The sequence below is a fragment of the Protopterus annectens genome, chromosome 14.part0 (assembly GCF_019279795.1).
Source record: "Protopterus annectens isolate FY-2018-M chromosome 14.part0, PAN1.0, whole genome shotgun sequence".
NCBI lineage: Eukaryota > Metazoa > Chordata > Ceratodontiformes > Protopteridae > Protopterus > Protopterus annectens.
The window spans coordinates 279,004,180-279,016,078 of record NC_056748.1 but is presented as its reverse complement, the minus strand read 5'-3'; the positions used below and the strand labels follow the sequence as shown (position 1 = coordinate 279,016,078).

Sequence of the window (11,899 nt, the reverse complement as noted above, 5' to 3'; positions counted from 1 at the left end):
TATTGTTTCAGTCCTCAGAAATTTGCCAAAACTACAGATTTTATGAGGAGCACACCAAAAATATGAGGCAAAAATTTGGACAGTTGAGAGGCATGGTGCACTGTGGTTAAAAAAGGAAGGGTGAGGGTGGCCAGAGAATGTTTTATGAGCTTGGCTATGTACCTGCCAGTCTTGGTCCTATAGATGCAATATATGAAACTACCAATATCAGACCAGTCAGCCTTGCATATGGAGGTTGGTAAATTGCTGTATTAGTCACCATTTCATACAAATTCCCTTCAAAAGCTAGCTTATTTGCACAACATCTGTCATAATCCATGATGCTTATTTTCAGCCTAAAAAGCACACCTGTCCTTTTGCAGATTTTTATAAACAGCAAGGATAGGGAGAAATGTTTCTGAAACAGTTTTCTTAAAGGTCTTTTCAAAGTCCTTAAAAAGTCCTTCATTATATTCTTTTATAATCAAGCGATCACTTTCTGCAAAGCTGAAGTACACATGAGTAAAATAAGAGCCATGAATCCACATATTATATTGCAGCCTTGCATTAAAATCTGCTTTGAATTCACCTTTCTTTGGTGTTAGGGCTGTAGGGTAGCAATTACCATTTTTAGGGACGCGTATACCATTTAATGCAACTTGAGCATCCGTTGGCAGCTGTAGATCTAAAATATATTCATTTCCATTCAAAGGGTCTTTAAAAAATATGTATTCACTGGCTATAAAACAATGGTATTCTCTATGGTGCTTCTTGTTCCTAAAATTTATACTGGACTTTAAATCAGTTTTTAACTTTGCTTCTTCTTTCTGCATTTCAGAAATTATTACAGACTCTTTCTTTACCCAGTCCTCTACCCATTCATCTTTTGCCCTATCCTGTATGCTTCCTTTTTCTTCAGCAGGTAGTTTTCTATGTCCTTTATCTTTTCTCTTCTGTTCTTCTGGGGCAGTTTTAGGTAAATGTAATGACAATGAAGTATCTTCACTAATGTCTTCAATGTCTCTGTTCATTTGATTTGGGTTTTCTAATGAATCTTCTACATGAAACTGGCTTTTACTTTCACCATTTGGTACTTCTTTTTTCTCTGTGCCTATTTGTTCAAATACTTCTTGGGATAGCCTTACATCACTTCCTTTGTGCACAGTAGTTGAAGTTTTAATGAGGCATTTATCATCTGAAAGGCTACTGGTCTCTGAATTCATTTTCTCATCACTTTCTTGCTTTCTGGTTTTCTGCTGAGGCTTTCTGAAGTCTTTTACTTTTACGTCCGTAAATAACATGCTTATAAGTACATCAGAAGGAAATGTTTTGTTGTTTAATTTTTCCTTGTTAAGAGCTTGAAAATCTTTGTAAGACAATTCAAGCCTGTCTTTTAGTTTCCTGTTTTTAAGTTTCTCTTCAATTTTGATGCGTTTTTCTTTTGGCATTTTTATAAGACTGTCCTGCATGGCTTCTGCGTAGTCCTCCAGGTCAGAAAGTGTGTACGTGCCTAAAGATTAAATATGTAAACATACAGATATATCAGAGAGGTTATCACATGTATGAGGGGAAAAAAACTAATTCTGGTACTATGTTTTCTCAAATACATCTTATTTCTGTGTTCGAGTATATAAATGATATATTACAATTTATTTAAATCTTTAGGGATATACAGTGCAAAAGATAGTGAGGCAAAGGTTATTCAGAAAAGTGCAACAACAATAAAGCCATTTCTCTGCTTAATACAAGCAATTACAAACAGGCTATAGTACAAACCACTAAGCGATATATAATTTATTACCTTTAATGACTATGCTTCTGTTATTCTGTAAGCAGGAGTGCATGCAGATGTCAAGTAACTTTACTCATGTACTGTAAATGCTTAAAGCATACATGTCTTTTGTGTTCACGGTTCGAGGGTTGCACTTACCTGGGATTGCATCATCACTGTTCATCACACAGTCGGATTTGTATTTTTTTGTTTTTGGTGGTTCAGGTTCAACATCTGATAAATTTCTCTTCAGACTCCCTAAGTGATATCATAGAATGTAATGTCAGGTTTTACTTTAGACTGTTTTTAATTTCCCGACAAAGTAACAGCTAATCTGACACTACAAAGTACAAACCTGCCACTTAAACAGATTTCAGTGCAAATCTACTGCTGTAATGTATTTATGCTTGTTGCAGCTATGTGCAATTAATCCAGGTATAAACAGTCTGAAAGTGTTTCACAATTTTGTAAATAACCTCGTAGATACACATTCACTACAGAAAATATACAGAAACATGAGTCTCATGGACAATACAAAAATGTTTTTGTCATCCTAGTGCAAAAGCTGATGTTAATCGATGTTTACATCTCCTACTACTGACCAAACATTTTGTGTTAGTGCTTATTTTTAAGTGTCACAGCATTTCTGAAGGTAGCAAGAAACTATTCTGTGTATAAACTGCTCTGTGTGAAACAAATACAGAAGCAAAAATAAATTATAAAGAAATTGTGAGAACCATTCATAATCATTTATTTTATTTATTTATTTTCTACGTGGCACACCTCATCACAAAAGGTTTCTCATCCAGGGAAAAAGAAGTCATTGTTCCCCTCTACTTGTCACTCATTAGACCCATTATAGAGTACAATGCCCCTTTTGGTATGTACCTCACAAGACATCTGCAACAACTGGAAAGGCCGCAGAAATACCTCACAAAGAGGATTACTGACCTCAAACAGATGCCCTACGCAGGCCGTCTCAAAAAACTCCAGCTTTACTCTGTCACATATCGCCTACTCAGAGGTGATCTCTGCCTAACATGCAAAGCTATGTCAAACCCACAGCTGGTGGACATGCTCCACATATAGAAATCCCAATCCCTCCGAGCTACATGCTCTAGGGACCTAAACCTTGCCACCACAATAAACAGAACATGCTGGAGGGATAGATTCCTGTCTCAGAGACTTCCCATACTCTAGAACAAACTACCTATCTATATCAAACAAAGCTCCTCATTAGCACTCTTCAAGAAAAATCTTGATGATTGTATGGGAAATAGGAAATTCACCTCGGGGATCACTTCTGTGGCTCTGCTCGACAGTGGCATAGAAAAATAATTTTCTTGGGCAGTGAAAGCCAGGGTACCCTTTTTGGCTAGGCTTATACAGGCCCTAGGACCAATAGCCTAATACCTACCTATGAACCTATCCTTGAACCTAGGGATATAGGAGAGAGTTAGTCAGGGTAAGTACAGGGACATAGCTAGCTTGTTTTGAAGTACGGTTTTAGCTATTTGTACTAGAAGCCTGTTGGATGAGCATAGGGTCTTAAGGTTGTTGTATGGGGTGATAAGATTCTTAAGTATGGGAATGTTTTCAGGTTGGTAGAGTATTTTATGTGCAATTATAATTTGATTGTATTGTAGTTAGTTGGGCAATTCGAACCATCCTAATTGGCTCATGTTATGACAGTGGCGAGTTCTGTATGCGGCTCTTGTGGCAAATCTAGCAATGTTATTATAGGAGCTTGCCAGTTTGTTAAGGTCGTTTTTACTCAAGTTTGTAAATATGGGGGAGGCATAAAGGAGGGCAGAGAGTAAGTGGGTACAGGCAATAACAGTCCTAGCTAAAGGTGTAAGGAAGGGCTTAATCCTGTATAGTGAGCCAAGTTTTTTATTGACTGTTTTTATAGTGTGGTTAATATGTAGATCAAATTTCAGGTTATCAATCAGTACCCCTAATAGTTCGGTGGAGGGATCAGGAGATATGATTGTGCCATTGTTTGACTTAACAGTAAAGGTAAGCGGGGAGGACCTACAGGTAGGAGAGAATAGTAGTAATTTTGTTTTTTTAGGATTCAATATGAGTCAACGGTTGAGGAGCCAGTTTTCAACTATATTGAACACTTTTTGGGTTAGGGTTTGTAGATCAGAGGGAGAAGCAGCTAAGCAAATTAATGTGGAATCATCTGCATATTGACTGCAGGTAGCATGGGGAATGACTAAGTGCAGCTCATTAATAAAGACTGAAAATAGGAGAGGTCATAATATGGAACCTTGTGGAACACCAAGGATAATGGGAAGATGGCTTGATATCTTGGTTTGCCAAAGGACATTCTGTTGTCTACCTTTTAGCTAAGATTGGAACCACTGTATAGCCAGATTATCTAGGGAAAAGGATCTAAGTATGTTTATGAGTAGTTGATGGTTTACCATGTCAAAGGCTTTAGAGAGATCAATAAAGAGGGCTGAGGAAAGAATGTTATTGCGATTTTTGTTAATGGCATTAGAAAAAGACAGGAGGGTAGAGGTGGTGCTATGAAATGGTCTAAAACCATGTCGAGAGTTGGCGAGTAAGTTGTTTTGGATAGGATAGCTCAGCAGTTGTCTATGTATACATTTCTCCATGATTTTAGCCAGGGGTGATAATATGGCTATGGGTCTATAATTTGATAATTCATTGGAGTTACCACCTTTAAGCAGAGGGATAATATGAGATATCTTCCAGATAGAGGGGATGGAAAGTACAGTTTTGTACCTACCATAAATGTAGATGTTCGAGTGCTCATACAGCTGCAGTCATAACAGATGGGTTATCCTGCCATCAGGCGGGTCCTCGGTCAGCCGAATTCCAAAGTCTAGGTCCGGCGTCGGTTGTCGTCGCTTCCTCCCTGACGTCAGTACGGCAGGGGTATAAAAGAGGCAGCCAACGCCATTTTCTTCAGTTTTTCTTGCCCCAGATGTCAGGTGCCCCCAGAAGGAAGGCAAACAATGTTATGCAAAAATGCAATGTTGGTAAATCAAAAACAGTAGTTACAAGCAAATACACCATAAAAGAATACCCCAAACAGTTATATGAAAAGGATTTGTCATAAGGCCTGTCCTAAGAGGGGTTGGAGGGAGGGAAACCTGGACTGCAGCTGTATGAGCACTCGAACATCTACATTTATGGTAGGTACAAAACTGTACTATGTTCATCGTGCATACAGCTGCAGTCATAACAGATGGGTAGAATTCCAAAGCTAAGTAAGGGTGGTAGGCACTAAGTTGAACTAGGAGGGGCTAGGATGTCCTGCAGGACTGCTGTGGCAAAGCCCGCTCTAGATTTAGACTATAGTGGGAGGTGATAGTGCTTGGAGAAAGTGTGCACTGAACTCCAGGTGGCTGCTTCCAAAATATCCTTGGTAGGGGCCCCCCCTGAGGAAGGCTGCAGAGGTAGCTGTGGCTCTGGTGGAGTGGGATCTGATGCATGCAGGTACAGTTTTCCATGAAATGAGTAACAAAAGCGTATGCAGTGGGCTATCCATTTTGAAATTGTCTATTTGGAAATAGCCTTTCCTTGAGCACTTGCAGCATAGGACACAAAGAGTTGCTCAGATTTCCTGAATGGCTTTGTCCTGTCCAAATAATAACGAAGTTGTCTGTGAATGTCCAAGGAATGTAGTAGTCTTTCCCCTTTGTTCTGTGGATTAGGGTAAAAGGTAGGTAAGTGGATAGTCTGATTCAAAGCTACACTGGATACTACCTTTGGCATAAAGGTAGGGTTGGTTCATAAGGAAACTCTGTCCTGATGGAAAATGATGAATGGTTGCACAGCCATGAGGGCCTGTAGCTCCGAAACCCTGCGAGCTGAGGTGATAGCCAGAAGAAAGGCTGTTTTCCATGACAAGTACTGTAACTCTGATGAAGAAGCTGGCTCAAAGGGAGGAAGGGTCAGCTTTTCCAGTACGAAGTTGAGGTCCCAAGCAGGGACTGGTAGTTTCCTTGGGGGTTTTATATTCTTTGCCCCTCTGAGGAACTGCCTTAAGAGAGGATGAGAGAATAAAGGAGGATCTGTGTTGTATTGTGCAGAAATGGCTGAAGCGTGGATCTTGATGGAGGAGAATAAAAGTCCATTGTTTAACATCTCAGCTAGGTACTGTAAAATTTGAGGTATATTTATTACCCAAGGATTCTGTCCCTTCTTTTGATTCCAGGCACAAAATCGTTTCCATTTGGCGGAGTAGGCCTTTCTAGTAGAAGGTCTTCTGGCCTCCAAGATGACATCCTGCACCTCCTTGGAGAGGAGAAACTGTTGGGAAATCAAGGAATTCTCCATGCAGCTAGATTTAGAGTTTTGAGATGGCTGTGAAGAGTTTTGTAGTTGTGCTGGGACAACAGAAGAGGGACTAGAGGTAGGATCCATGGTGGGGAATGTGTCAGGCTCTTCAGGAGCGGATACCAGTGTTGTCTTGGCCAGTCTGGAGCAATGAGAATCATTTTCGGCCTCTGCTCTGGCTTTTAATAGAACTTTGGGCAGCAGAGGAAGAGGCGGGAAGGCATAGACTGTCAATGTTGTCCAGTTGAAGGAAAGTGCGTCCACTTTCCAGGCCTGTGGATGACAGGTCCTTGAACAAAATTTTTTCAACTGGCAATTTCTGTGGGTAGCAAAGAGATCTATGTCTGGCTGTCCCCATGCCTGAGTTATCTTTGTGAAAATGTGAGGACGCAACTTCCATTCGTGTGGATCTGTCATATTTCTGCTTAGGTTGTCTGCCAGTGTGTTTTCCTTCCCTGGCAGGAATTGTGCCTGTAGTTGAATTTTCAATTCCAGTACTGTGTTCCATAGGGTCATGGCTTGCCTGCACAGGGAGTATGAATGAGCTCCCCCCTGTTTGTTTATGTACCACATCACTGTGGTGTTGTCTGTCCTTATCAATATCTGGCCTGGATGCAATAGGTCTTTGAATGTCATAATAGCCTTCTGCACGGCTAGCATTTCCTTTTGGTTGATGTGAAGGAGCTTCTCTTTTCGTGCCCATTTTCCCTGAATGCACTGATCTGTCATGTGTGCTCCCCAGGCGTAGTCTGAGGCATCTGTTGTGATGATTTGAGTTGCTTGAGGTACACAGAAAAGAAGACCTGTGTTTCTTTGGCAAGCTTGAGCCCACCACATAAATTCCTTTTGAAGGCATGGAATGAGTGGTATAATTGCTTCCAAGCTGTGGCTGTGTTGAGACCATAAGTTTTTTAGGTAACATTGAAGTTTCCTCATATGCAGCTTTGCACATGGGATTAGTAGGATGCAAGATGCCATGAATCCCAGAGCCTGCAGGACTTTCCTTGCAGTTAGCCTGGTGTAAGTTGCCATTTTTCTGAAGTATTGAGACAGTTGCCCTTGCTTGTCTGGCGTGAGGTAGGCCATCTGGGTGCTTGTATCCAAGCTGGCACCCAGGAAAATTATTTGTTGAGAGGGTGTTAGTTTTGATTTCTTTTTGTTGTCTGTGTATCCCAGGAAGTTCAATAGTTTTATTACAAACGCCAGGTGCTGCAGTAGTATGTCCTTGCTGTCTGCTTGGATCAGGCAGTCGTCCAGATATGGGTAGATTTGTATCCCTTGTAGTCTGCAGAAGGCGATTACTGATGCCAGGCATTTCATAAATACTCTGGGCGCAGTAGATAAGCCAAAGGGCAATGCAGAGAATTGGTAATGGGTTGAACCTGCAAGAAATCTGAGGTATCTTCTGCAATCTTGTCTGATAGGGACATGCAGGAATGCCTCCTTGAGGTCCAATGTTACCAGCCAAGACTCCTTGCCCAGCATGGGAAGAAGCTGCTGTAATGTGAGCATCTTGAATTTTGGCACCTGTAGATATGTGTTTAGGATGGATAGGTCTAAGATAGGTCTCCAATCTTTGTCTTTCCTTGGTACCAGGAATAGTCTGGAATAAAACCCTTGACCTTGTTCTTTTGCAGGTACCTCTTGAATAGCTTTCATGTCCATGAGAGCTGAAATTTGTATTCGTGCCTCTGCCCTTTGATTTTGTGGCAGGTTTGGCATGCCTCTCATTTTTGGAAGGGTGTGAAAGTGGAACCTGTAGCCTCTGTCTATAATGTCCAGAATCCATTTGTCTTTTGTAACAATATGCCAATTTTTTGAGAATAATGTCAGTTTTCCGCCCAAAGGTGCTGCCATTAAAGCTTTGCTTGGCAGGTGTAGGGGGAAGTCGTTGTGTCTGTTTTCTAAAAGACTGTGATCTATCTTCTCCACCTCTAGGGGTTGGTGCTTGCCACTGTCTGGCTCTGAAAGATCCTTGAGGTTGGCCTCTACCCCTTGGATGCCTGTATCTGCCCCTTTGAGGTCTGTCCGTGGCTGGAAAGGACCAATTTTTTGAAGGCCAGTTTCTGCTGAAACGTGGAGGCTGTACCTGCAGGAAATCTTTCACTGTTTGCATTGATTTCGCTTTTTCCTCCATTTTCTTTAGCACCTCCTCTGCTTTAACACCAAACAATACATCTTTTTGAAGAGGTGCATCTAATAATTTAGCTTTGATATGATCTGGTAAGGTTTGCTCTTTGAGCCATGCATGCCTACGTATAACAGACCCCGTAACAGCAGCTCTACATGAGGCCTCTAAAGCATCAAAACCACACTGCAAGGTATGTTTACCCACTTGCTCTGCACCATGCAACATATCCTGCAACTCTTTTAAATCTGGTTGTTCTGGTTGTGTCATCTTGCTTTTCAGCTGAGATATCAAAAACTGTTGATACTTTAACATATGAAACTGACAGTTTAATGCCCTCATGGTTAAAGTGGCCGAGGTGTACACCTTTTTTCCCCACCTTTCCAAAGATCTGGAATCTCTCTCTGAAGGTAATGGGTTTTTAGCAATAGAGGCCTTAATTCCCTTGGGACCCTGTGAAATAGTTTCTGGGTCAGCAGTATGGCTTTTATATAGGAACTGGTGAGAATCAGGAACCCGGTAATACCCGTCTGGTTTAACAGGAGCTGGAGGCAAAGAATCAGGATTAAGGCTGGCTTCTGTGTACACATCATCCAATATAGCTAAAACAGGAGGGATAGCCAGAGGCCTATGCTGGGGAAGCAGAAGAAATTCCCTGAGCCTTTTCTTGGAATCTGTGTAATCTTGGCCTTCCCAGTGAAAGTGTTCCCTCAATGTATGCAGGGTTTCCCCAAAAGAGAAGTCCTCAGGGGGGGAGACCGAGGGAATAGACTCCACTGCATCAGAGTCTTCGAATGGAGAATAGGCACAATCCTGGTCCTCAGATAGTTCTGAGGTAATAAGAAGCTTGATCTGAGGAAGGGTAGTCTTCCTCTAATCTAGGCCTTTTGTCAGAGGGGGGTTGAGAACCCCTGATCAGAGTAATCAAATCCTCAGCCATTTTAAGCATCTGTTTTTTAGGCATGGTGCCTTGAGAGGGTGTTTGAGGAACCTGTTTTTTGGTTTTCATGGCTGTTTTAGATTTAGTGAAGGCTTTAATTGAGAAGGAGGTAGGCCTGAAGACCCCTTGAGAAATGGCAGGCCTGTCTAAATTCTGAGTTTCCCCGCCAGGAGTGGCGTCGGTATCTGTAGTAGGAATGGGGGCCGAGGAGCCAGCGACCTTGGGTACTGAAGACACCGGTAAAGCATTGTCATCGGTACTCAAGGGCTGCGTAGGTGCCTCGCTGAGTACCGGAGAACCGGTAATCAGCCTTAGCGTGGTATCAGTAGATGGCGCGGACCTCGTATGTCGGTCCTTATCTTTGCGTTTTTTGCTCAAAAGTGGAGTCGGAGTATCCGACGACATAATATAATTAAATTTTTTGCCAAAAAAGTGAAGGGCGAACTCCGCCCGACACTTAATAGTGCGTTTGTTGAATCTACCACAAAAACGGCAGGCCGAGACGTCGTGGTCTGGGCCTAAGCAAGGTATACAGTAAAAGTGGAAATCCTTATGCGGTATTTGCTTCCCACATTAAATGCAATTATTAACTTTGTCTGACATCGGTCTGAGGCAAGAAAAGTTTCCCCAACGGGGTACTTAGCTTTCAAGAAGACTTCGGCTGAAATACTTTCGTAAATCTCAGGAGCTGGCCGACCGGCACTTGCAAACTGCTTCTGCTTTGGGCACCGCGCGGCAAGAAAGACTGGAGAAAATTGCGTCGGCTGCCTCTTTTATACCCCTGCCGCACTGACGTCAGGGAGGAAGCGATGACAACCGACGCCGGACCTAGACTTTGGAATTCAGCCGACCGAGGACCCGCCTGATGGCAGGATAACCAATCTGTTATGACTGCAGCTGTATGCACGATGAACATCCTTTGGTTATAGTTCTATTAAACAGGATGGAGATGGGATAGGCTATAGCATCTGCAGCTTTTTGCAGATATTCTGCCGGTAAGAGATCAGCAGAGAGGGTGGTTGGTTTAAGTTTCTTAACTAGGGTTCGAACAAGGGATGTGGGAACAGGTTGAAGGTGAAAAGAGGGTTGAGAGCTGGGTGTAAAAGTAATAGCACTTGACCCATCAGGGGATAGCTGGTTTGCTAGATATTGGATGGTTTCAGTAAAGAAATTGTTAAAGGTATTGGCAACTTCTTTGGGACTATAGTGGTTAGTGCCTGAGGGGGTCTGAGTGGTAGATTCCCCTGGGTGCAGTAGTTTATTGATACCCGCCCAGAACTTTTGAGGTTTGTTTTGGTGAGTTTGCTGTAGTTGGTAGTAATAGTTTTTTTCTTATCTGACAGAATGGATTTTTTGTGTCATTCCTTAGTTGTCTATATTTAATTTGATCTGCAGGGTTTTTGTGGTATGCCACTTGGCACATACCTTATTTCTGAGTAGGATTTTTTTTCTGGTTTCTTTCATGAGCTATGGGACATTTTTTGTTTTAGCTCTAATTGAACATGTTGGCGCATGGTAGTTTAGGATGGTTAGGAAATTAGTATTAAAGTGTGTTACTGCTTCCTCCAGGGGCATGTGGTTTAGGAATGAACAATCACACAAACTTAATTCATTTTGGAAGTTATTAGGGTTGAAATTTTTATTGTTCCTCACTGTCTTACAGGTGGGTTGGTTAAGAATGTCAGCCTTATGCCTAATTATAAAGTTAAGAAAGTGGTCACTTATAATGTCAGGGAGGGTCCCCGCATTGTATATTTTGGGGATGACTGTTAATGAGAATCCAGTCTAAGGTACTTTCTTTGTGGTTGGGTTTGTTGAGCCTGGTGGGGAGGTAATGGTCTGAGTAAACCAATGTAGGTTAACAGGGACAGTAGGATATTCAGAGGAACAGCTGTTCCAATCGATGTTAAAGTTGCCAAAGACTATGGTTTCTTGGGGGTAGTTAGTTGACAACCAATATAGGATGTTCTCAAGGGTGTTAACATTGTTACCTGGAGGTATATAGACACAGATGATATATATGCATTTACATTTATTGATTTGTATCCTAGTAACAAGTATTTCAGCATTACTGACTTGGGGTGGTTGAGAGGTTTCCATGGTCACCTGTAGGCCATATTTATATAGGACAGCTACCCCCCCTCCCTTCCTAGCTTTGTGGTCAAGTCATAATATATTGTAACTGGGTGGTATTACTTCATTGTCTTGTATTGTTGGTTTTAGCCATGTTTCGGTGAGACATAATATATCTAAAGAGTGAACATCTAAGAAGGAATGCAGGTGGGGAACATTATTATTTATACTTCTAATGTTCAGGTGGCCAATCAAGAGTGAGTTTGAGGTCTATTTAGGGTTTGTAAGTTAGATGGAATAGTACTGTTAGGGATTGGGTTATTGGTAGTGGTTGGTCCAGGGTTTGGATGAATGTCTACATCTATTATGAGGTTGTGTTGTATCCTAAATATAAGTTTTTGGAGTTTACTTAATAAGTTCTGGTACTTCCTGGATTTTGGGGTTATATATCTAGTTTGACTGAGTTGGTGATATTTTGTAAATGAGTTGTTTGGTAAGCAAGGGTTGTTTACTTGGTTTTGAAAATTTGGCCCACTTGGAGTAGAGGTTTGGCCTCTGGGATAGTGATTTGATAGTGATACACTTTTGTGTGTAAATAAGCATTCCTATCCATTCATTCACTTTTTTTCATGGTCACCTGGAGGCCAGATTTATATAGGACAGCTGCCCCCCTCCCTTCCTAGCTTTGTGG

General features: G+C 41.7%; 1 protein-coding gene across 1 annotated transcript in view; it reads right to left on the bottom strand.

The window, feature by feature from the left end:
* Positions 1 to 335: 335 nt before the first annotated feature.
* Positions 336 to 11,899, bottom strand: part of LOC122788652 — an 89,279-nt gene continuing 77,715 nt past the window's right edge. Inside the window, exons 3-4 of the mRNA XM_044055549.1 lie at positions 1,910 to 2,008; positions 336 to 1,489 (exon numbers count right to left, since the gene is read on the bottom strand). Of these exons, the coding sequence (XP_043911484.1) occupies positions 336 to 1,489; positions 1,910 to 2,008 (1,253 nt within the window). The remainder of the gene's footprint in view (positions 1,490 to 1,909; positions 2,009 to 11,899) is intronic.